Raw genomic sequence first — 26525 nt, 5'->3', positions numbered from 1 at the left:
TATTTTTTGCTAAGCTCAGAAACCAAGCTCTTTGAGGTCCTCTTACGTTATGGGAAAGGTTCCAAGAAGTGCTCAGCCTATATGATTAAATCTGTTGGTTTTTGAAGAAAGAGAAGAACAACAGAGGAGCACAAAAATTTTAAACACAAAGCCAGAGGAGATATCACCAATGTAATTTTTAAAAAATACCAGTGTACATCTCCTTTTCTCTCAAATGAAAAAAACTGAGATCTTCCATTGATTTCCGTGAATTTCGGGTAGGGCTGGTCAGCTGCACAGGTGAAAGAACATAACTGACTCCAGCAATCTAAGGGCAAGAGACACTCACCGGAGACTGTGGCACAGGACATAGTTTCTCTGGAAACTCAACTCCATCAGCCTCTCTAGAAGAACGATTCTGGGCTGTGCTTTGAAGAGCAGCTTAACACAACTAGGAGAAAACTTCAAGGTAGGACTGAACCTCAGTCCCAGAAAAGTAAGGAAGCGCCAGGCTGAAGATGTACAAAAGCAAACTGCATCCGCAGTCTCAGGCTGCTGCTCCATGAGATGCAGGGATGACTTAACAGTTCAACACTGCCAAAAGGCGGAAATTTTCCCTTGCCACTCCTCCTTTCAGCCACATACTTGGTGCGGTGCTTGCTTTTTGTAGCTCTGGTGCTCACTATCGTTTATTGATTGCCACTGAACTGAATTCACTTACCTAACAAAAAAAAAAACCAACCCCAAAACTAACCCAATGTGAAGAGCTGGGTAAGTTTTTGTCCTATCAGCTACCTCAAGTGGCTCACTGAAGGATCTGATGAGAACTAGAGCACATGCAAGAGGCAAATATTGGCCACAGCCAAAAGCAGAGGAAGAAGGAGAAGTAGTAAGACCTCCCTCATTTAGAAGGAGACACTGTAATTTCTTTAGTAGTTTAGTGATTTCAGTAGTTTATCCTTCCTAACTGAAAAATGACATCTAGGCAAATGAACACTGGGTCACTAGCAGAGTCTGTTCCAGGGAAACCACACACCTAACAAGGTAGTTGGGCAAGACATGGTACATGCTTCAAACTCACCAGTAGTCCAAGGTGAGAGTGATTCAGGAAAACCCAGAACAAAGAGTAAGGATAACTTACTTGCCACATTTCTCCTTCATTCAGCTCAGCAACTCAAAGCACATACACAAGCTATTACAAGTTGCAGGACATGCAGGTATCTCCATCTACCTCTGCTGAAGCAGTAGAACACCACAATTTGAAGAGGAGAAAGACAAGCTGTACTCCACTATGTAACAGGCCAAAACCAGCCATCGCAGGATGTCAAGCGGAAACCTTAACTCTGCAATTATCAGCACTTTCACTTAACTCGGAGAAGTTCTTCCAAATGCTGAGCAGGCCTTTACATCCAACCATGGCTGAAGTTGGAAGCTGTGAAAGGAGAGACCACTTCTCACTGCCCATCAGCTGAGCATTCTACACAACAGCTTTTGACCTGGCTGGTGCTAACTACTGTCATATAAATAATAGTCCAGCACTCTGCTATGTCCTCATTTCAGGTCAAAAACCAAGATCCCTTGAAGACCCAGGTGAGTTGCAAACATGCCTCTGTATGCTTTACAATAAGCGGACAAAAAACATCCCTTGGATGCAGAAGGCTGTGGTGGTGGGGGAATATTGCAATACTTTGAGGCCAACTTTTAACATAAAAAGAAAACAATGATCAGTGAGTCAAAAGCAAAGGAAATTCACTTTTTAAAACAGACACCCAAATGAAAGCAAAGTTTTTCAAATGCCAAAATTAAAAAAGCACACCTTTTCTAATAGTATGTAAAGTTAGTTGAATACAGAAAACCCCAAAACAGTCACTAATAAAAGAAGCTATAGTAGCAAGAACCAAGAAGTACCAAAAAGCTATAGCTTCATTCTGTTTTGTCAGCTTTTAGTAAGTTTAAGAAGTAAATGTCAGGTAAGTGCAGTAACTCATATCCTTGTCCTAACAGTTCTCATACACTTGGAAGTAATTAGAGAGATAAAAGTGAGAGAGATCTGAAGGAATAAGTGACATATTTTAATAAGCTAATTGGTACAGTTTAATGCACACACAAAACAAAAGCATACAACAAGGAGACAAGTTTTATGCACATAATGGCTTCCTGAAGTACAGCAAGAGCTGCTGGTTTTGAGTTTTAGCATTTTCATTTCTCTGTCAAGTTATAAGCAAGATTGTGTGCTTTAAAGAAACTAGTAAGAAGGATGTTTTTGCTTAGGACAAGAGAATCCTACATACACAGTAGCTGCATCGGCTGCCTCCTGTGGAATTAGGACAGCACTAACTAGCAGTAACACCAGTATATGCACTGTTTTGACTGCCCAGCCTTCCGTTGATAGTATTGTACTGATTAAAAAAAAAAATCATAAAACAAACCAATCAAAACCCATACCTTTAAATTTATAGCTATAAAAGTAGAGAGTGTGCATAGAAAAGAGCGCTAACAGAGATTGGCAGCGCCCAAAAATAGTTGTAACAGTTGTTCAACAACCTGTAAGAAAGGAGTTGCAGGTTCTCTCCCAGATATCATCATCTCATAGCTTCCGTTAGTCAAATACAAATATATTTATTGGCCAAGAAATACAAATATATTTATATCCCAAAGGACTTAAGGGCAGTGGAAAGTGAATTCCTTAAATGTGTTTTTTCCAGGCCAGGAGTTGACTGATCCTTAAACGGCAATGGTGGAAGAATACAAACTGTACTTGCTCTATGAATAGGTAAGTTGCTCTCCAATACTGTCAGCTATGCTGATTCATAAGCACCACACTAACTTTGCTGGAATTAAATTCACCTTCCGAAATAAAGTTAGAAACTTTCTTTGTATGCAGGAACTTATGCTTAAGCCTTCCCACTACAAACACACACTGTAACTTTCTGATTCCGTAGACGTTAGCTCCAGTACCTCTACATCCAAACAGCTTTGAAGCCTACATATCAAAGGGAAAATCTGTTGGTGGACTAGAAAATAATTTAAATTCGCTGTAACTTGTTAAAGTCTAAACATGGAAGACACTTTGCCTTTTACTACCTAGTGGTCTTATATTAACTTTTCCTAGTTCTCAGAAGACAACTACATATATATAAGCAAGTAATACCTTGTTGCCAGTTTGAATGAAAAAGTTGGAAAATTAGCTATAATCTTATCTCTTACAAGGCTTATCTTCTACCATCCCAACTCCACATCAAGCTAGGCATAGTCATGGCCAGCAACACGCTTCCTGTGCCCCAGTTAACACTTACAGAGACAAAAACAGTGTGTAAATCTTTTAATTGGCTTAATGCAGTAGTTAATCCACTATGAAAGTCCTAAAGCACTGGGACACATCAGCCAAACAATTGATGAGTTAAAAAAAGAAGTTTCACTTACAGACAAGGTTCTTCCAATGATTATCTACATTTCCTACAGCTTGGCAATGGTCAACATCAGATCATCCAGAGCAGAGAAAGGATGTTAGCCAATACCTAATGTATAATCAGATGCAGCAATCTTCCTAACTAAGAACGGTCATCTACTACTTCTGTAAATAGGTTCAGTTTAAAAACTTCTCTTAAAGCACTCTGGTGTTGCCTGCTCACAGACATTAGCCAAGTATTCTTTTGCAGTGGTGTCATCTAGTGGTCAAAGTCAATGGAAAAAAGACATTCCTTTTTTATATCTGCCACGTTTTGTATGATTTCTTCCTTCTTATACACTACCTTTAAGCAATCTATTTTAGTCTGCAGGTGGTTGACTTTTTAATTAAGCTCCGTACTAACTGTTGGACAACAACTGGTTGTCTCCCACCCTCCGTGGGGAAGGGAAGGCATCGTCACATAAGCTATTTTTAAGGGTGGGGGAGGGGGAGCTGAAGAGCTAGTAGAATTGTCCAACCTAAAACCTCCGATCTCTTCACTGCTGAAGTCAGACTGCAAGCTTACAGATTAATTAACTAATTATCACCCTGCTCACTTGTTTACCCTAATAAAGGCTGCCATTATTTCTTGTGATGGCATCCAGTCTCAGAACACTGATGATAAATCACAACTGCTTGTTTACACATGCTTTAAATCTAGTTTTTCCTCTGACAAATTAAAATAATGAAGGAAAAAAAAAGCACACTCCTGACCTCAAGGAGAAAGGAACAGGTCCTACAGCTGAGTGAGTTACACAGTTGTATGTTTTATTTGGTGTGTCTGAGGCATTCACTGAGATTACTTCAGGTAGGCCTTTCATACCACATAGTTCCAACTTTCAGGTAACTGACTTCAGATACCAAGATGTTGAAAATCAGTTTCACAAGTTTTAAGTACCAATAATCCAACAGAGTACTAAGACAGCAACAAATGGACAGGTTACTGCAAGAGATGCCATTCCTTGTGGAAAAATAAAAGGCCAACTAGTATCATATGGGTCTTAAACTTTCAGTTCTGAAGAGCAAATATAAGAAGCAATTCCAGCGATGTGATCAGCATTTTTCCTCTGCTTCGATAAAGTGTGAGCTAAAACATCAGCTGCTTATTTTACATCTTAATTGACCATGGTTAACATGAAATATTGCTCTAATTCCCCCCCCCAAATCTCGAATAATTTCCATGCCTTTTTCAATAAATTACTTTCCATAAACAGCAATTTGACATCTAAATAACAGTACTTACAGTGTCAATTGTTTTCAATTCCTTGGTAACTCAGACAAACAAACTTAATTTGAGACTAAGTTTTCTGTCTATATTATATGATGTTTCTGACTGATGTTTCAAATAATAATTTTATCTTTTATGAAGGCAGTACTAGGAAAACGTTGTTACACAGCTCCTACGGTTCTTTAAGCAGGAATCCAAGCACCTCATGTTTTAAAGCATAGCACAGCTGCCACTTTGGAGAAAAGTCAGTTTGGCCAGAAAAGCTGGACACATACAAACCAAAACAGCTGGCCATTTTTAATCAATACATCATCTGAAAGAGTTAAAGAGCAAGCAGAATTATCTCCTTGTTGTTTCTACTAGATTACCAAATTGCACTCATCGTTTTCAGAGACTGCCACATCATAGGACTGGGGGGCTTCCTCTGCAATTTCTTTCTGGTAAGGGCTGTTAAGACACCAGACATACCAAAACAACAGGAAGACATAGTATCTCCCAAACTCTCCGAGTTCCTCCTACCAGACCTCAGCAACAAGGCCGAAGCAGCCAAATTCAAAACTGAGCAGCACAACAAAAGGCTAGAAACAAGAAGAGCCTGATAGGGACATAAGATCAGAAAAAGCAATGGGGCATCAGATTCTGCAACAACCAGAACACACGGGTTGATACAAAAACCACCGGTCTCAAAAAAAATCTTCTGCCTAGCCTCTGCACAAAGCACTTGTCCTCTTACTCTTTCTAGATCACCTGTCCATTGCTTACAGTACTATAGACTATTTCATACGCTCAAGATAAAAATATTTACATTAAGCCAAAATGCTAACCCTTCTACTGTTTGGGTTCCCTCCCATTTACTTTGTTCAAAATCTAGAAAGCTGCATCAAAGCAATCTATCCTACAAGAATATTACATGAGCAAAGTTAGGAGCTATAAAATATGAATACTAAAAATTGCTTGAGCAACCCCTGATTACACATGCATTATGTTGTAGGCTTCGCATTAAATGATGCACGGAGCTCAGGTAACAAACGATCCTGCTGACATTGCATGTGCAAAAAGCTTCATACATAAATGCAGTAGAAGGGTTTACAACACCATGACACAACTGGGTTTTCATGATCTGCCAAATTCTGTTGGTCTCATAGGATGCTATTACACTATAGATGGACTGTGACCATTTTTGCTAGAAAAGATCACAAAAACATAGCTGCACAGGACAAACATGTCCAAATCACTCTGTTGAACAGCCATGTTATTTACAAGTAACATGAGTTGGTATACTTAACCCCCTATGTTGTACTTCAAAATATATGTCAAAGTCAACTGTTAATTGGGCGGAATAATAACTATGCCTCACCTCCTCCCACTTTGTATTCTTTAATTATGTATCTCTAAGCACAAAAATCCCCCTGCTTACCATGTTATTTGCACTCTTTCCTGGATTTAGTAGTAAAGGCCTGAACTAGCGACATTTGTCTAGAGTATCAGTGGCATATAATCAGCTAAGGCAAATTTTTTCATGCTTCATTTTACCAGACACAAGTTTATACTTATGTGTTTTCAAACATACAATCTCTAGCAGGTTAATTTTTGATGGAAATAGATTTTATCTGAATCTTCGGTATTTTGAATGATAGCTAGCCCACCCCAAAGGCTTAAGAAATTAAGAATTAAGAAATTAAGAATTAAGATATGTATCTCAACACAGTTTTGAATAACCAAGATGACTGAATTAAAGGCTGGTAAAAAAAATGATGGCGCTATCTTCATGAGATAGAACCGTATCACAACTTTATCTGAACAGAATTTAGCTTACATGGCAAGTAGAAACCATTTTGTTCGGGCAAACTTAAAAACTGATTATGATGGTCTAAAAAGAAAAGTGAAAAGGATTCTGAATTTCAAAGATGAAGAAATAAGACACTTGTCTTTACTGCATATAAGCCTACTTTTCATTTAAGCTTTGAAAAGCTAAGATGCACATGCATCAATATCTTAGCAAGAAGACTTTAGAAAAGTAAGAGAAAGACAGGAGGGTTGTTCTTGGGGAAAAAAGTTTGTTCTTCTAAAGCATTCTCTTTGCTATTAGTTTGGAAACTGACAGTATCATCAAAGATTGAAAACAAAGGCATTTCATTGAGCAAATGAAAACCAACAGCTGAACTACACTGACAGTTCATAATATTCAGGTTTCTAGTTAAAAAAAAAAAAGAAGAAAAAACCTCACTCTCTAAGCAAAATGACTGTAATACTAGTGGTAACCTGGGTCTAGTCATTAGGCAAGTATGAAGATGAGAATGATAGAAACAAACTTTGAATATAGGTTTTCTGTACAGAAAGCAGCAACTCTACCGAAAGTTGTTCTTGTCCTGGCTTTGCAGATTGGGACTTCACTGGTTGAAAGGAATAGAGTAGGGAAGAGATGGAAAGCTTTTCTATTAAGCACCAACCTTACGTACATACCCATACAAATTTCCTTACAACTTATCTCCTGTAGCACATAACAGATTTTTCTTCCTGGTATAGCACAAAATTTGCCTTAATTAAGAACTGGATCAGCCAATTAAAAACACTCATAGACTAACTATGTTCTCCAATGACTGTTTTGAAGCAGCCCTCTCCTATCACCCAATAGGCACCAGATGCCGAGACCTCAGGCTACCCACAGAAGCCAACAGGTTGTGCCCTCTGCAGTGTAAGCTGGCACCTTCCTCCTGAAAAAAAGCAAAACAAAACAACCCCACAAATAAACAACCACAAAAACAGCAACAGCTGAACCCACAAAGGCTTTAGCACACGTTCTGCAGGTATTTCCAAGTTGAGCATGTTCAAGTCTTTCACATTTTAAACCTCAGTTAGGTGCATATGCAAACTCATTTAGACAAAACATGGACCTTTTCTAGTCCTCTCCCAGAAGCTGCTTTAAAGAAAGACTCAAGCTAGCTATGTGTTGTAAACCAACTTACTTATACTACAGAGCATATGTACCAATGATATGAGAAAGAAAGTATCGGAAGCTCAAAATTCTTCCAAGTTTTTCATCAGTCTAAGATAACAATAAAAACGCTTGCAATATATACATCAGTGTAAGAGTAAACATAACACTAACTCTGACTGGGGAAAAAACCCATCACTAAATCCCAGATAATCACCTATTACAAACATTTTATGATTAATTCCCAACTTCTCTGAGAATGCAGTCACAATTTTAGCCACTACCTAAAAAGCAAATATCCAACTTTACCTGATTCTTTAAGCTTTCAATAGTTCCACCATTCTGAGTACACAAAACACCACATGATGAATTACATTCTGGATGATTTCATCAAAACTTTCATATGATTTTTAATTCATAGCTTCCCCTAGTTTCTCATTCCTAGTTTGTCATTCTACAAACAACCCACTTTTCTCACACCAGGGGACTGACATTCCTTTGCAAATCTACCATGTGGACCAAAAAACTGCAGTGTCCAGACCTGAGAGAGCTGTCCTGCCTCCACAGCTGCTTCTAAGCTAAGGAAAGGGATACCGAGCCCAGCAATACAATCCTAGTCTTAATTAAAGTAGGGAGGAGCAGTAACAGTATCGCTAGGTTAAGCCTCACACCTCACTTTGGGTGTGTTTGATGGGAGTTTATCTTGATTTTTGGTTTTAAAAAAGTGCACACAAAACCTACCCACACCAAACAAAAAGAAATACGTATTTATTTTTAAATATACTTACCTTGCACCATTATTTCTAACTACTTCCACTGTTTCACCAACAAAATACCGATCCTTGACATAAGCAAAGATTTCATCACAGATCTCGTGAAGTCGGGAGCGATGGGTAAGGGTGGCCAAGTAGAGAACTGGAATGATGAGTGCCTCTGGAAAACTTTGAAGATTATGTCTGGCTTTCTTCTCTGATTCCAGTGCTTCCTGATATGTGAGTCCTGGTTTACCTGTGACAGCACAGCTCCACACAAGGCTGTTGCACAGAATGGTGCGTTCAAAAAAATCACTGAAAAGATAGAGGGTGGGGGAGAGAGAAAGGAAACTGTTGAGTTCTGACTAACATTTTCAATTTGCTCGCTATTAATACAGCAGCAAGTTTCTTTCACAAGCCTGAAATGCAAAGGCAGCTCTACTCTTGTACGGGTTGTAGATAATCAAGGGTTATTTACCACTTTTTAGCCATGGCATCATAAATTGTTACTGTAAAATCAAAGTCTCCTCTCTCTAGAGACTACAGTAACAGCATCAAGACCTAGAAGTGCTGCAAACACATATTCACGTGTAAGAAGCCTTATGCATAAAAATAATCACACTGAGTTTAATAGGTGTCATATCCTCCTCACATCCCCCACATTTCCACAAATATTTGCAAGAGGAGGGTCTAAAACTGTACAAGCATAAAATAACCTTAAGACCACAGAAACATGTTGAAACTTGAGTAAGTTTCAGATTTTGAGTGCCCTAGCTCACAAATGAAAAGATGGGAGAGGTAGAAAATTAATGTCAAGTAGTTCTCTAAATAGTTTTTACTCCTTCACTGTTTGCATTGCTCTTAGAAAAAGCATTAAACTATTTTTTCCTACAGATTCTTCTCCTCCCTTGTTCCATTAGCAAATATTGACTCTCCTCCTTCCCTGTATTTCCAATTAATGCTAAAATTACTTGGTGTTATTGCTTGCTTACTAGTTATTATATTGGAATCAAGAAAGAAGAGCTTTCATTAGTCAGTATCTGTCAATTTTTGACAGGTATCAGAAAAACAGCAGTTTGTTAAAACATTTTCTAGATGAACTAGATGCTGTAGCTATTCACAAAACCATGTTAAAACATATCATATACTACGGATCAGTGATCAGACAGCAGAGCAATCTTTCAATATGCCCCAGCTCAGACAACGATTTTTATTTGCCTTTCTTTAAAAAGCTTAACAGACTAGTATCGATAAGCATGCAACACACAACATGACAAACCGAGTTTTGTTTTGCCCTGTATCAGTTCAGCATAGCTATTTCAAGGCAAACACACAGTACTTTCAGGACACTGCATGCTACACGAGATACCTATACTGAAGTTTCATTCGTCTAAAAAAAAAATTACGCTGCGCAGTGTTCCCATTTTTAAAAGGAAAAAACTGTTCAAATAATTTCTAGTAATGGGGTTAGAGAATTGGACAGTTCACACTTCAAGTTTTTTCTTGCAGGCTCCCTGCAAACTCAAGCTGGCAAACGTGCATCAGTCAGACCGACGCAGATGATGATGTTCACTGCAGATGGACAGATGAACCATAACATTTTGTAAATGAAAATGGAAATTCCAGATTGAAGACAATGGAGGGTCCTGGCCAAGATAATCCTTTCTGTATGAGCACAGGATTCCTCTGAGTGAGAGAAAGATGCTTTAGGAAGAACATCAGCTGCGAGAAGGGAAAAAGGACAGAAGAGGAAGAGATACATTATCTGAATAATACTTAATAGCTACAAAATTTCAGATTTTTATATCACCTGCATCTCCTTAATATATTTGACAGTACATGGGTCTGACACTTTAAGTAATGAGGAATAATTTGGGTTTGCTTACTCTAAACAAGAAAAGGAGAAGAACAAAGGAGAATGAAATTATTCTTCAATATATGAAGAACGGATGGCTGTCAGTCATTCTTTGTGCATAGGACAGAATATTCTTTTTTTCCTGTCAACTATGGTGAATCAGCATCTTGAAGGTATAGAATAGTTACTTAAATATTTTAAAGAACAGATCAGACAAAAATCTGTCTCTTTTTTTTTTTAAAGGTGATGGAATACATAAAATATGATCTCTTCAGGTCTCTTCCTGCCCTACATTTCAATACTTCTGTATTAGATTCACAATAATTTTTAGTAGTCTTACTGACTTCAATGGATAAAGGAACATTTACTCCAATCTTCATGCAGTTGTGTGTCTCGACATATATTCTTGTGTCTCACTTACCAAAGATGTTCTTGAAATTACCTTTAGCCAGGAAAACCACCCTAAGAGTTAGTAAAAAATATACCAGAACATAATTTTCAAAAATTATGAAAGTGAAAGGGGAGAGGGGGGAAGACAGAGAGAGCAGAGTGGGAGGGAGAGACTGAGGTTGAAGCTGACAGTGTCCCTTTAAGAGCTGCTGCTATTCTTTGTGAGGGGACACCGGGCAATCAGGCTATTTAAAGCAACAGCATTGAACTTACCGGGGGGGGGGACGACACACAACCAACAAACCCCTCTCTAAAAATTTTTAATCCATGATTATTACAAATGCAAAATTCTAAGATTACTTTAACTGAAACATATTTGAGGAAAACATTTTTCCATTTGCATACAAGAGTAGTTTGTGTATCTAGTTTCATTCTTCCTCATTTCCTCTTTTGTTTTGTGTGGATTTTTGCCCCGTGAACTTATAGGGAAGAAAAAAATTGTGCAGAAAAAAGTTACATTCAATTTTGAAAGCATTATTTGTCTTTAGCTAGTCATTACCTATAGCACATCAAAACCATCTGTGGCTTAGTCTGTTAACACGGTTTTATTGCAATGTTTTAATGATCTCACTTTAACTTGGTTTGAGAGAGAGGAGAAAACAAAATCCCAACAGTATAACAGTAGATGTTATTTGTAGTGCTCCTTCTGTCCCCGTCTCTCTCTGGTGCATGTCAGTTATCACAAAAAGATATACAAAGAGCAGACACAACAGCCACCAAACCAAGAGAACAGTAGCAGCAGCAGTAATACCCTTTCTCTTTACTTAAAGAGTAATAATGCACTTGATCATATTCTAAATTCAACTTAAATTCACAACAGCAAGTGCATCTACTGCTATCTCACATCTGAAGCCTTATCTACCTCTTTACGTAGGGTATTACAGTCTTTGGGGCTTCCTCACTGGTTCAAGATCTCAGTAACTCTTGACAATATGGAGAAGGAATTTCATACAAAACACATCCACAAAGCTCACTTGCATGGTCCCATCTGCCTCGAGAAGCCAAACGGGACTGCAGGGCCCCGGTGGAGATGTCCACATCAGCTCAACTACTTGAGGAGCAGGGACTAAAAACTGAGTTGTCTTTGTAGTAGTAATTAATGCTGACTTCTCAGCTGGATGCCTTTTTCCATTTCCATTATATAGTTAGTTTTCCATGCAACTTAAGGTAAACAGCAAAATTATCAGCAAATCACTGAGAAATACTGCTATTTTGTAGGTATTTCATAGGAGGCAGTTCATTAATAGAAGCTAGAAATAAATTACTTGCAATCTCTGTGCTGACTGCACTTGCAATGGATATAAAAATCCAGCCTAGAAATATCAGATGCGTTTTGCTTGAACTAACCAAGTATCCCCATTGAGTCCAAGATCTTCTTGGACTGTATTTTTAGTGTGCTTCAAGAACATGTTTGTTTCAAACCATTTACTTTCATTCATTTTCTTAGCATCTATTAAAAACAAGTTGGGGGGTGTTCTTTTTTTAAAAAGAAGAATTATATATCGGAGAATGTAAAATATGACAAGTCATGTTAAGCAAGTGAAATTTAAGAGAGAGAAAAAAGCAAGAAAAAATAAATCTATGGAATGGCTAACTTGTAATAATTGTTATTTTTAATCCTGAAGCCCCTATGAGCTTCTAATATATAATTTATTTAGTCTATGGTAGGAGGGTAATCATGGAAGACCAACTCTGCCATTCTGGATTACAAAAGCGTTCTTGTACTCTGCCTTATCGCCAGAAGTGGTCAATAATACATATTATAAAAATAATGCACAAAAGAAACAAGCAAACAAAAAAAAAAGATAAAGAGACATTTATTCATTAGTATTTACAGGTTAATTATGCATTAAGGAATATATTTCAAGTTATAAGTTTCTCTTCAACAAAACAGAAAAATCCACTTAACTAAGGACACTTTAAAAAGCCTTTTGAACAGATCTCTTCTTGACTGTAACCAAGAATTCCACAGGCCAATCTATAAAGAAGTTTCAGTAAGTTTTGAAGATGCAAAACTGCTCTTTCCTCCCCGTTTTAGAATGAAGAACATTCCTACCACTGTATCTATACTACTTATCATTTTCAGGCTGTCTTCACAAGCAAGACTTCCCATACTTTCATAGTAGCTTTCACCGCACGTCTGTATCAGCTATTAACTTTCACAGACAAGGTGTCAAAGACTGGTGGTAACATCCCACTGGTTTAATGTGTTTCTTATGCATCCTATGCATCTCGTGCATCCCCATACTTGCTTTTGCAGCTACTATTATGGCTCCAGAGACTCTTTTGTTGGCCTGTCCCTCTAACCAGGACTACAACCAAGCACAAAGAACATCAGTTCCCCCAGTTCCTGTTACTCCTGATAAATACAATCAAACACTGCCACCTCAATGCACCCCCTTTTAAAGGGTTACAAAATTATGTGATGGTATTTCAGATTAAAAAGGAAATACATTCTTAACGGGAAAGTCACTTTACAAAATACTAGTCTTGCCAAATTCTCCTTGCGTTAGCATAATGATTTCTTATATAGAGAAGAGTAATACTAATGTATGATTTGTATTCATCTCTACTAAAGCTGCCATGGGCATGAAAGAAGCTCTTCAACACTAAGTTTGTGCTCTGTAAAAAAACAAAACAAAACAAAAACAACAAACAAACAAGAAAACAACTTAAGTCTTAACCGTTTGTAGTAATTAAAAGCGTTCATATAGTTGAGGAAGAGGGTGAATTCAGGTTACCATGTATCTATACAGCCTGCTTGATCTAGTCAGACTATAATTTTTAAATTCTCCCCTCAAAAAACTCAAGTTGCTGTTGCAAAAGCAGATTCAGAGAAGCCTGATTTAGACAATGGTTTTCTTTCATGAAACAGCTAACACGATTTTTAAAAAGTGGGCCCTCCCTATTCCTATTAATCTAATTGCCCTTGCTTAGGCAAAGAAATGGGAGATGTTGTTTTCAGAAGACACTAGCTATCTGAAGCATCACTTTGCAACCAGCAGAGACAAGGATCAGCATCTTTAAAACTTGCTGAAAGATGACCTATGTTCTCCACTAGATTATGCCACAACCAACCAACATTAAACTTACTCATCTGTGCCAGGACACCCTGCTAAGTAAAAAGAACTAAACTTTTCAATCCAAAGCACCAATTTTACCCAACCTAACAAAAAGCCAGAAGAGAATTTAAAAAAACCCCAAAACCAAAAAAACCCACCCCACGTACACAAAAAACAAGCATAGCAGAGTTTTCTGCAGAGTTTTCCCAAATACCATATTCTAAGCCCTGACCTCTGAGCTAACCACCCACTGACATTTCTAGGGATCGCCTAGAAGTCTAAATTTATCCCTTAATTTGTGAACTTTGGTTAAATATGGAATTTGGTCTTTCATACTTTTTCTTAGTGACAACATCTTTGCAGTGTAAATAAGCGTGTCAGAGTACTTAAAATATTCACCAAACCCTTTGAGAACAGAAAGATGTTTTAAAAGGATACTTTTCATGCTGACCTTTTAGCAAAACTACACATACCTGAAACGTATTTCAGTGCAATGTCAACAAATACATGAGAGTCATCTAATTATGTGATAATAATAATTGTAACCAGAAAAGCAGCTTTCAAAATATTGGAAGCTGGCAGAAGGGGACTTAATTCCTACAGAAACTGGAGGCTGTCAGCTCTTGTTCGTTAGGTTCTTATACGCCCCATAATGAAAACACTCCTTACAAAACTTCCAACAAAATATTCAACACCCCCCTTCCCCACCAGAGTGTATCGCCCAGGAAACACTAAGGCATTACCCTCCGAAGTTACCTAATCCAACTTCTTTAAAATTTTATTAGGTGAAGTGTATTTAAGTAAGAAAAACAAGTCTAAACACGAAAAAGATTTAGGTGTGCTCTAATTTCATATGCTGCAAATGAAAAGTATTTCAGATTTAATCTCATTACTCTGCACGTCTTTAAAAAAAAAAAAAAATAAAGAGAGAGTTTGGATGCGGGGGCCTTTTGTAGGCGGGATCAGACTGGGGGTGAAAACACATGTATTTACCAGCTTTTGAAAAACGTCTCGCTAAATACTTTCTGTCCATTGTTCTTACAAGCGATAAAGTAAGCGGCAGTAAGTTCGTAACTATCCGCGCAGTACGCCTTCAACGGTTAACGACAGTTTCACAATTTCCACTGGTCTTTTTACACACGAAGAAAGAAAAAATACGGAAAAAAAAAGAAAAAAAAAAGGAAGGGACGGAAGGAGGGAGAGAAACCTCACGAGAAAGAGGGTTCCTGAGGGGACAGGTGTGACCGCTCGGTTTCAGGCCGGGTTTAACCTCTGGCGGTGCCGCCCGGCCGGGAAGGGAGGGTTCCGGCAGCAGGGCCCGCGCCCCGCCGGACAGGTGCAGCGACCCCCGCGCCCGGGCCGCGCTCGCACCGCGCCCGGGCCGCCGGCCCCACCAGCCATTTCCAACCGGGTCAGCCGGCGGCTCCCCGCGGAGGCGGGGCGAGCGCGGCCTTGGGCGGCGCGGCGGCTCCGACACCCCGGCCCGGCCGAGGGCCGGCAGCAAGGGGTTAACCGCGGCGGGAGCCGGCCGGGGAGCCGAGCCCGGCCGAGCCCAGCGGGCTCCGCAGGCGGCGCCCCCCACCCGGCCGCTACCACAACAATAGGGCGGCCGGCACATGCCGGGCGGGCGGCCCCGCTGCCCCGCGGCGCCGGCTGAACCCGGGCCCGGCGCGGCCCCTTCCGCGAGGCGGCCTAGCGCCGTCCGCCGCCGACACGCGGCTGCTGGCGGGGGCGGAGGGGAGGGGGAGAGCCCGGGCCCGGCAGACGCTCATTGCCGCCCGCCGCCTCCCACACGCGCAACTTTCACTTCCCCGGCGGGGGCAGGGGGACAGGGGCGAGGGCGACAGCGCGGAAGCGGTGCGGCGGCGGGGGGAGGAAGGAGCCGGCTCCCCCCGCCTTCCCCGCGCGGGGAGGGGGCCGCGGGATACCCCCGCTGAGGAGGGGCAGGGATTCCCCCTGCCCCGGGCGAGAGATCCGCCCTCTTCCCCCCCCCCCCTCGGGAGGGCACGGGCTCGGCGCCAGCCGCGCCCCCCCTCACACACACACACACACCCCCCCCCCGGCAGGGCTCCCCGCGGCGCTGCCGGGGAATCCCCTCCCCTCCCCGCCCGCCCAGGTGTCAGCCGTTCGGGGGTTAAACCGCTCCCCGCCCGCCGCCGCCGGAGGACCGGGGGGGTGTGGGGGGGCAGGACGGACACACGGACGAACACGGAGACACGGACACAGACACGGGGGTCGCCTCTTACTCGTAGTCCCTGAAGATCTCGTTAGTGACCCTGCAGTAGAAAACGCGCTCGTCCGGCCGAAGGTCGGCGGGGGGCTTCTCCCTCACGAAGGGCTTTCGGTGCAGCAGCGGCATCGCCCCGCTCCGCGCTCTCTTCCTGCCCCGGGACCCGCTTCCAGAGGGACGGGAAAAAAAAAAATAAAAACACGGAGGGAGTGAGCGAGCGAGTGCGGGCAGCGGCGCCCCCCGGCCCGGGGAGGAGGGAGCGGGCCCGGCGTGTCCCTCCCCCCGGGGGAGCCGGAGAAGGAGCGGGAGAAAGCGCCGGCGGCGGCACGGCGGCCTTTTGTGTGCCTGACACGCCGCTGCCTGCCTGGGACTGCGCGCGGAGCGAGCGGCGGATCCTTCCTCCCGCCTCCGCCTCCCTCTGCCTCACAATGGGGCCATGACGCCGAGCGGCGGGCGGAGGCGGCGCCCCCCGCCCCAGCCGCGCAACGTGCTCGGCTCGGGGATACCCCGGCCGCCGCCGTCGCCGCGCTTTGTCTCCTCTGGCTCCCCTGCCCCCGGGTCACCCCCTTCCCCCGCCTCTGACCCACACACGCCGGGCCGGACACCAACTTCCACTCCCCCGCCACCTCCACCTCCGCCTCCTCCTCCCCGCAAAGCAAACACCCGGGAGGGGCTGCGCCGACCACTTATCTCCCTCCTTCCCCGCCGGCCGGGACGCTGCCTAGTGGGGGTCCTCGCCCTTCCCGCCCCGCGGCCCGGCCGCCGCCGGGCTCCGCCGCCGCGGGACAGCGCGGCCGTGGCGCGGGGGGCTGGCCGCCCTCCGGCCTGCCGCAGCGGGGGGCTCCGGGGGTCTCCCTCCCCTCCTGCCCACCTGGCGCGGCCGCAGGCTGCCCTTGCTGCTTGGCCGGTGCGAAGCGCGGTGCCCCTCGCCGCGGTTCTCCCCTTTCCTCTGCCCCCCCCGGCTCCTGGGAAGTTTTTGATCTACTTCTTCAAGCCCTCAATCAGGAAGAGCTGCGGGGAGGAGCCTTCCCCTGCTCTCCCCTACATCTTTATTGGCCGCTCGGTGCCTTCCAGCGTGTGTCACACAGGAAGACAGCGAGCTACATTATTAATTAATGGCTGAGAGGGCGCATCCTCCATTTTTGAATTATCAGCCGGAGATCTCCGGTGCGGGGGGGTGGGCCAGGCCGGCTGACCGCGGGGGGGAAGGCGGCTCTTGCCGCGCGGCGCTGCCGGCCGGGCCGGGCCGGGCCGGGCGGCACGGCACGGCACGGCACGGCACGGAGGGGCGGCCGAGCCTGCGGCTCCTGCCACCGGCGTTACCAGCGCTGCCGAAACCGGCGCCGGGCGCCGAGGAGCCGCCCAGCCCCTGGGAGACCACCCGCCGCTCGGTGCCGGAGGGATCCGCTCTCCTCAGTACCTGCCCTGCGGGCGAGGGCAGGCGCGTCTCCTGCAGGGGTGTTCCCCTCGGCTGATCCACAGCCGTTTCGGCGTTTGACAGTGCCATTCCGGAGACGTTTCTCTCTCAGTTAACAGCCCAAAAGCCAAGGAGTATACTGCTATCAGAGCGTACAGGGGCATACGGATATATTTTGCTGAAAGTGAAATTACACATCATTAAGATGAGCATAAGAACCGTACGCGGGCCCCTTAACGTTGCCTCATTTTTTTCCAGTTCAGCGAAAATGTCACTCCATGGTTTTACTAGTGTATTAATTTTTCACCACTTTTTTTTTTTTAACACTAATGCATTTACAGTGCCATTGGTAATTAAAACTGGGGTGTTAATTTAACTGTGTTCTTAAGAGTGAAGACATAAAAACGCAGAAAGTCCACATCCATTATAGTTCATCATCACAAGGTCCAACACGTATATGAAAAATCTGCAAGATAATTGTAGAAACTCCATAGAACTATTGAGGTGACTAATACCTGAAGGCTGATATCTAAGTAGTTTAAGTTTACAACTTAAAATGCTATTCCTGCAAATGAAGGTCCCGTGCTGTTTCCTGCACCTGTGCATAGGTTGTTTTCTTTACCACTGCAAGTAAAGGCAACGATCGGCACTGCTGTAGCCTGTGTGACTGAAACCTAAAAGAATGTTTACATCCAATCCATGAATTACTTTGCTTAAAAGGTGATCACGTTTTAACCAAAAGCACTGAGAAATGTTAATGCTCGTTTCTTCTAGTTAAGTTTACAAAATACGAAGCTTGAGCTACAAAACATATTAACTCCTGAGTCCCACCAGTTTATTTTCATTTGCCAGCTGGCTTCACTTTCAGTTTTTAATTACTTTCTAGCAAAGGGCACAAATGCAACTTGAGTTAATTCACTTGTATCTAACATCTGCTAATTTTTAGTTCGTTTTGCATCAAAACTGTACAGTATGCCATGGTTATGACATTTAGTGTTGCCAGCTCTTATGATTACAGTGAGATTTTGCAACACTTAGCTTTGTTTTAAGCTCTAGCTCTTCAGCAGATGTGATTAAATTGGAACCTCAGGTCCCCTTAAAAATAATTACATTTCTAAATCTCAAGTTTGAGAGAAAAGCCTGAATATGCAAACCCAAAAGGCTTACAAATTAGAAGGGAAAGAAAAGCTTTGAGTTTTGAATTTTTGTAAATCTCATTATTTTTAAGGCAGTATCATGATGTTTGGGAACTTGGCTGATTTTTTTCATGCTCGGATTGTCAGCACAGCATTATTTTAGCACTAGTTGGTATCCATGAAAAATGCATGAGTTGATAGAACCGTGACATCAAAAGCAAATTCCTTTTTCCTTTTTGCTCTCTCTCGCTCTCTTTCTCTTTTCTTCTCACCTTTTCGTCCTCCTCTTGTTCTTCCTCCCTCATTATTCCCTCAGTGATTTTCCAGTGAACAGATCCTCACTGAGTAATAGGGTTGCACTGTGTTTTCATGTTCTTAGGATACAGAGGAGCAGTTCATTCAGTTTTCACCTCTGAATCCAGCTCTGTTCTTTAAAATCCACAAATCCAGGCTCTGATTCTGCTCCCAGTAAGGTCAACAGGAACTAGAACAATTTTTTATGACACCAGCTAATGTCTACTAAGTGGGCGTTGAGAATTCAATGGAAATTAATTCTGAGAAATCAGAAAAAGGTTACTTTCCTTCCATGGGAATATTTATTGTCTTTTTACACTGTGTTTAATTTTTGCAATAGTTTGGGTTTTTTAACACATCACTGAAAATATAGTTTTCATTCAAGATACAAGAATGGGATTATCGATGACATTCAGTGGCGTTGTTGATATGGATTTTGCCACAAAGCGGCAAAAAAGAAGCTGCTTTCTTCTTAAAAGATGACTTACACACTAACAGCCATACTAAACCGAGTTCCCTAGCCAGGGAGGTTGCAGTTCTCATTCATAGAACTTTAAAAATAGTTGTACTGGGAACATAAAACATTACCAAACACTTGTTCTCTACGCTTTACAAGGGTAGAACAATTTCCCAGGGACAGTGATGACCCAGGCTCGGGGCAGCCCCCCAGCTGCTCCTTCAAAGCTCCCCACAATTTGCAAATTTTTTATTCCTTTTCACTTGCTCCTTGCTTTATCGGAGATTTCTTTCCTTGTCCCGTCCTCTTTCTTCTTGTCTTTAAACCACCAAGAACTGCTGTACACAAAGATACTCCAAAATATCTATTCAGATATTCCAAAATATCTATTCAGCTATATCCATTACCAAATAATTCCACATGTGACTATTGTTATTCTGGAACAAGAAGAGCACGTGGAATTATTTTACTAGAGCATTGCCACTTTAAATTCACACCTAACTTTATATTGGAATAACTCATGTTTAGCCAAATCATATACTTGGAACCATGCAAAGGCAAAAATTTTACTCAGTTTTACCTGTATTATCATGCAGTTGGGAGAGTTTTTTCTGTAGAGTATGTTTAGCCATTTACTCACTTGCTTTTTTGTTCTTTTTATTTTTCCCCCAAAGTTGCCACTTTGTTCTCTCAGGGTTTGGCTGAAGTCAGAGAAAAAAAATTCATTGGATTTCTTCATAAAGAACTTCCTTGGACTTTGAATGGCATGCTAGGTTCTCAACTCTAATTTTTGTAAAAAACATATGGTTGAGAAGATAAATGCGAAAGATGCACTTAGTTGTGTAAATGATAGATTGCTAGTGAGTTGTTCAGTCAAATGACATAATATCAATCTCTAGCTTTTTCTCTGTTGACTGGAGCATGTGAAAAAGGAGAAGTATAACATATATGTAAGCATCGACTCATTTTAATGCACTGAGTAGATTTTTGGGGGATAGTATCATCCCTTTTCTTTCCAGACACTGTTTTGAAAATCCTTCATTTCCGTAACGCGAACAAACCATAGATCACTTTTTTAAAGCTTACGACACCTAGCAAAAACACCTTATTTATCTGATTATGCATTTTATAACTTACTGATATAGCTTTTGTCCACTTTTTGCCCTTTCTCTGCCACCTTGCTGAGCCAATTTACTCTTTTGATCATATATCTTTATTTAAACTATGTGAGCAAAGACAATGTGCTGGTTTTATCAATCCACTCCAGCTGTGGGTAACAGTAACATTTGGTCTATTGTCTTTTACTGGCTGTAAAGCGCTATGCTCAGTTTTTAATAACATACTCACTTATAAATAACATACCTCAGTCAAAAAAAAAAAGGAAGAGATACGCAGATGATTTTTCACAACGCGTTTCATTTTTCTGTCATTCTAGCTCAGTTGTATTTCAACATGCTTTTAAAGCAGTTCTGTAATCACAAGGATAGGAGGTTCCTTATTCTGCAGCTGCTGGACGCGTTCAACACTTGTTGCTTTCACATGGGTCACAAATAAAGGTAAAGAATCAATCCCTGTGGTCAGTGAATTTTTGGTATAGTCACATTTTTTGGTCGTTTCTTAATAGACTTAACCCAGGCATTCCACAGTTGCAAACATAGGCATAATCTTTGGGTCTGTTGCTAGCATAGAGGGCAGTAAGTCATGGCCGGAGTCTGCTTCGCCTATTGCTAAGGCTAAAAAACACCCAATACAGCAGGGCCCGTCCCTCAGCAAAGCACACCCCTCGGGAAGCACTGAGATGTTTCGTATATAATCAGAGTTATTCTACAGAGAGGCATTCCATCTTCTTCATTTTTTTTCACAGTTTAATAGGATTTAGACACACAGTTCTCACTGCTTTTAACGGATATTGCATGTTTAATTTCCATGCAGCTCCAGAAATGAAGAGATATGTTCCTTTAAAGTTTACTTTAATCATATCCTATTTTTTCCCTCTCAGAAAAGGCTATTAAAGGTATTTAAGCTGATAAACTTACACTAGCGGGGAGGAACTCTGACCTCATCTACTTTGCAGCGATGACCATGTATGATTGGCCTCTAACCTGATTACAAAACGATAAAATGATGTTGTGAAACCACTATTCATTTCCTAATAATGTCTCTGAAACCAGCTTAATTTCTGAGAGGATTGGTACTGCATTTTCTTTCCTACAGTTGTAGTGCACAGGATACAGAGTGTTGACACTACTGTAATTTTCTGACACTAAAATATGCTGAATTTCTCATTGCTAACCAATATTTAGAATGAATGATGACTGATGAATGATTTTGAATGAACGATGGGTGAATTTGCTATCTTTTGCTACATATGCACGTTGTCACTATCTGGAGTGATGTATGGCATTTTACAATAGATTTAAATATCCTGCATCAGCCTGCTTGAAACCTGGATCTGAATCGATAAAATATTCTTTATGCAGTCAAATTTAAGATTGAGAACTATCGAACTGCATAATACTAACCTACCATTTACTAAGCTTGCATTCATCTTATTTGAATTACTTATATTGAACACCTCTCTGTCCAGCTGATGAGTAGAACCAATAATTTCAAGGATGTTACTTTATGATTTTGTTATATGACTACACAGTCCCAACTTTTTTTTCAGTAATACTGAGATTAGACAAACCTGCTTGCATATTGAAAGAGGTCCCACGCAGTGGAGTTTCTGTTGAGGAGCACATGAAGAGAAGTTGGTGCAGTAGCTGATGTGGGTTATTTAGTCAAACATTACATGGATGAGCCAATCTGAAACATATACTTCTGCTCAAATACAGACCGTGTTGGATTTTCATAGAGTCATTCATTCGACAAATGTGATGACTCACAACTGTGACTAGTATTCTGACTTACTTATCCATTTAATATGAGACTCCTTTGGCCCCCACCTTATTTTGTTCTGTCCTGCTACTCATCTTTCATAGATGGCTTTAGGAATGATAAGGCAAAGAGATTAACTATCCAGGCACTATTCCGATGGTAGATGTCAAATAAAAGCAGACTTGAAGAAGCCAGTAGCTGGCTCGACGGGGACTCTGGATGTCTCCCCACTTGACAACACATGAGCGAGCTGTGGTGTGTGCGGGTGGAACAGCCCCACCACAATGATCCTGCAAGTGCGTAGACCCTGGCCACCACTTCAGCCCAGGTGGACAACGACTGGAGTAAAGTGGTAGCTTGCCCTGAGTACAAAATAAGCCGCAGTTTTGATTTCATGCTTTTGCAGGACACTGCTTTTCCATAACTGCTTGTATTAACAGGGTGCTAGCAGAGTGACCCAAGCCTGGTGTGCTGAGTCCTACAGTTGGAGGGGAGCCCACCATACTATGTTATGGCCACAGAATATATTCCTTAGGGGAATGCTATATTCAAGGGAGATCCTCCGAAAGGAGAGCTCCTGAGGCACAGCCTACATGATCATTCTCCCTCCTCCCACAAGATCCAGGGACAGGCACATATTAGGTGGACACCGTTGTCCCACAATGCCCATGTTGGGGCCTCACACCCAGGAGAAAGTGAGATACTGATGGAATTTCTACATTTCTTAAAAGTCAGGCACTCATAAATGTGTTCGGTTTACATAAGGCATGCATGTAGAGCAGAACTAAAGGAAAAACAACTTAAAAGGTGGTAAATCCAGTGTGTGCTTTGATCTTGCTGGCTTTGGAAGACTTAGGACAGCTGGAAAGTTAGTAGGATTGTTACCGTACTGTTGCTAAGCTAGGAATTAGCAAGGAAGAAAATGTAAATCTTTTTGTTACCGGTACCAATTTAGCACAACAGTTGACAGAATGAAATTGTTAAAGATTCAGTAACTCGTGAATTAATTAAAATTATTTCAGTTGTAATTTCCAGTTATCCAAGAAGTTCCTAAACAAAAAGCAAAGGCAAGACTTTACAATCCTAAGACCACCTTCACACATGGAAGTTATAGTACCTGAGACCTCATTCAGTACAACCCCACAGCATGGACATAGATAAAATGTTGTAAAAATGCAAATATCCACATTGTTTATTGTTCTATAGGAACACTTTCCAGTGATGCAATTTATCCTTATGCATCTCTAAATGTTTAAGGCTGAATTGGTATAAATATCTCAGGCTAAAATACTTTGTAAAAGTTTGTACCCTAGTTATCATAATTACAGAATGTCATAAAAAATTGTATGTAAATCCAGGTTTACAGAGGAACAGTAACACTTAAAACAGCATACTGACCATCCTGTTGTCCCCAGAAATCAGAAAGTTACTTTTAACTGCAAGCCTCCTTTAGGGCAAAACAAAAGGTCACCTACAGCTCTGCCTAGTCCCTAATGTATGCAACGGGTTAGACCCCTCCTTCAAGAAAAGCTTTCAGTTACACTCAGTACCACTAACTTGTCTGAGGTCCAGTGACTGAAATGCAGCTAATAATGAGAAAAAAGGAGAAAGTGTGCAAGAAAGTGTGCTTTTATACCTTATCTCGGTAAGTACCCCCGCTAACGTCAGTACCAAGGAAAAAGGTTTAAAAGGTCAGATCAAGTTTAAAAATGCCCATGCCTTCCCATCACTGCCCTGAACTACCTTGATTTTTGTTTTCTTATGTCTGTGAGTGGGTGTGTTGTGCCTCTGTGACAAAACTGAAGTTCAGTGAGAGAATTTCCGGCTTCGTAGATAGGTTTTTAACCATGCAAGGCATACACATGACCTCAATTCTCCATTTCTTGCCTGTTGTGCAACTGAGAGTTTAGCAGCAAAAGGAGTTACAACCTCAGCATTATCTAATACTTGTGCATATTGCATGCGCACATGCTTGGATAAAAATGTTTAACAGCTGACATAAGTTGAAATAAAACACTTCCCCCCCAATAGTACTTCATTCACACAGTCTGAAGGAATCTCCTGGCAGGAGGACAATTTGTCATAAAAATCAGGAGGAGGAAAGGGAAAGGTATGCCAGGAAACACAGCTCGGGTCTGCGCTGATGGTCGGATTCTTGATGAGTTCCACAACAGCCTATGACTACAGCCCATCTCTGAGGCCAACACATACGAATTCTTCTTAACGTTCACATAAAACCTGGTTACAAAAAGTTGTGACTTCCCAAACAACTTTGCAGAAGCAAATAGAAGCAGTGATCTGCTGGCTGGCAAAGCCTGGTCTGACTATGTTAATGAGTAAATGCTGCCAGAGAAGTTTCATTTGCTGCCGCCAATTTGTATCTTAGCGTTAGGCCGATGCTGCCACCCCGGCGGGCACCAGCTCCCCAGGCTGGCCCGTCGGTGGGATCGGGACAGAGTTTGGCGCTAACTGTGGGATCTGGAAGAAAAACACGTTTGAGAACTACGTGTTTTCTGATGAGTGCGGCCAGAGCCGCTTCTACGCCAGCCGTTTTTAGCAGCCAGGGCACCGCTGCAGTGCCTGCGCGATGGAGGGAGCTTCCACGCCTGGCTCCCGGCTTCCCTGAGGAAGGGCCCGACATCTGGCTCCATGCCTGCCTAAACCACGAGCAGTTGGGCGTTGGTGTGGGGACGGGGACATCCATCCACCAAGGGCCCTCGAGTCCCTCAAGCCGCTAGAGCAGCGAGCGTGCGGGCGGCAGGGAGGAGGGAGGCCCGGCTGGCAGGGCGGGCCGCTGCCTGAGGCTCTTCCCCGCCCCGGGCGCCCGCCTTGCCGGCAACCCGGCCGCGGGCGCTGCAAGCCGGGGCCGGGGCCCGGGCCGGAGGCAGGCGGCCCGGCCGGGGCGCCCCCTGGCGGCGGCGGGCGCGTGCGGGGGTCCCGGGCGGTGGGCGCGGCCGCAGCCCCCGCTGCGGGGTCTCTGCGTGGGCAATGGCGGCCGAACGACGAAGGCCCTCGCAAGCCGCTCTTTAGGGGCAGCTTCGTGGCGGGCGGACGCGCTCCCCTGTAGATAAGGCGGCTGGTTAAAGCTTAACCCGAGCAGGCCGAGGAGGCGAGCGTCGGCGGGAGGAGGTGTTTTAGGGAAGGCCCTCGCAGTTTGTCCGACCCGTCTTCCAGGGGGTGCGCGGGAGGCTGAAAGTCGCCGCTCCCCAGGCGGGCTGCCCGAGGAGGCAGGCTCGGGGTTGCGGCTGCGGCAGAAAGGCCACGCAGTCCGTCACCTCGACCTCCTGCACGCGTCCGGCGCGTGGCTCCCAACGGCGGGCTGGGAGCCTGGGCAGCCCCTGGAGCTGGCACCGGCACCGGCCCCGGCGCAACAGCCGTGCGCAGCGGCCCACCACGAAGTGGGTCACCCCTGCCCAAGGGAGGCCCGCGTCCCTCTCCACCTTTGAGGCCTTTGCCGAAATAGGGTAGGAAGTGTCTTTTGGCTCCCGGCCACGTGAAAGCTTTGAAGCGCATGGGTCACGGGCACCGGGTTTGGCCGCCCCTTCGGTCGATGGTGAAGAAGCGGCACTGGGTTCGGCGCCGCGAGCAGCGCTATTCCCCGTACACCAGCCAGATCACGTCCAGCACTCGGCATCGGTGCGCGGTGTATATAAAACCCCCCAGAAATTAAGAGGTCCTTCTGCTGAGAGTCGTAAAATGTAATCAGTTCCAGTGGGGGGCGAACAACAAAATGCTGCTGGGAATAATTTGGACTTTGTTTCTTCAGTCAAACCAGAATTAATCTGTATAACTAGTCTTTCATATTTCCATGGTGTATAGACCTTGTGCACGTAACCATCCTTTTTTGTGAAATTAACTCTGTCCCTTCTGTCCCTTTATTTTATAAACTATCAATTCATAAGAATTTAGGGAAGGATAAAAGCCCCTGTAAATTGTTACAGTTTCACAGTGTTAGGGAATGCAGGAGGGAACTTTCCTCACACCTCTTTTTTTTAACACAGTCTACTCCTAAATCCTACCCTTGGATGTATCCTGAGCTTTGCATGCAGACCAGACCGTGAACTAGTTTAACTGGAGTTATTTTGGCATCAGTGTAGCTGCTGTGGTGGGAACTGTCAGGTGGACACGCTGAGAAACAAGGTGTAAACGTTATATTAGCACATTAACACAGGGTTTTAAAGGTATTTAGTTAAGTAGGCGTAAAAAGTGATCTAGATGAGCCAGCGTGAGCTTTGTGCATAGGCTAGTTTTACCATTATTTGGAATTAAATTCCTTTTGTCTGGAGTTTGCCTGTGTAGGAACTCTGCCTAATTCTGTATCAGAAGACGGGTGTGAGTATATACTTGCCCCCCAAAGGCAGATTTGCCTTGAAGTTTCTGAAATATGTGACATAATATGCTT

At 43.2% G+C, this 26525-nt stretch overlaps 1 protein-coding gene across 6 annotated transcripts in view; it reads right to left on the bottom strand.

Moving 5' to 3' along the window:
- BAZ1A (bromodomain adjacent to zinc finger domain 1A) overlaps positions 1 to 17101 on the bottom strand; it is a 66347-nt gene extending 49246 nt beyond the window's left edge. For 5 of the 6 annotated variants that reach the window (XM_075151671.1, XM_075151672.1, XM_075151673.1 and 2 more), the window contains exons 1-3: positions 16811 to 17101; positions 15956 to 16105; positions 8379 to 8657 (exon numbers count right to left, since the gene is read on the bottom strand). In XM_075151671.1, coding sequence (XP_075007772.1) covers positions 8379 to 8657; positions 15956 to 16068 — 392 coding nt within the window. In that variant the 5' untranslated portion in view covers positions 16069 to 16105; positions 16811 to 17101. Of the gene's footprint in view, positions 1 to 8378; positions 8658 to 15955; positions 16106 to 16810 lie in introns of those variants that run through there. The other variant, XM_075151676.1, reaches the window with a different exon arrangement.
- Positions 17102 to 26525: the final 9424 nt, after the last annotated feature.

This window comes from Calonectris borealis, chromosome 5 (assembly GCF_964195595.1).
Source record: "Calonectris borealis chromosome 5, bCalBor7.hap1.2, whole genome shotgun sequence".
NCBI classification, from domain to species: domain Eukaryota; kingdom Metazoa; phylum Chordata; class Aves; order Procellariiformes; family Procellariidae; genus Calonectris; species Calonectris borealis.
Note: the sequence above shows the minus strand (reverse complement) of the source record. Positions and strands in the feature narration are given on the sequence as shown.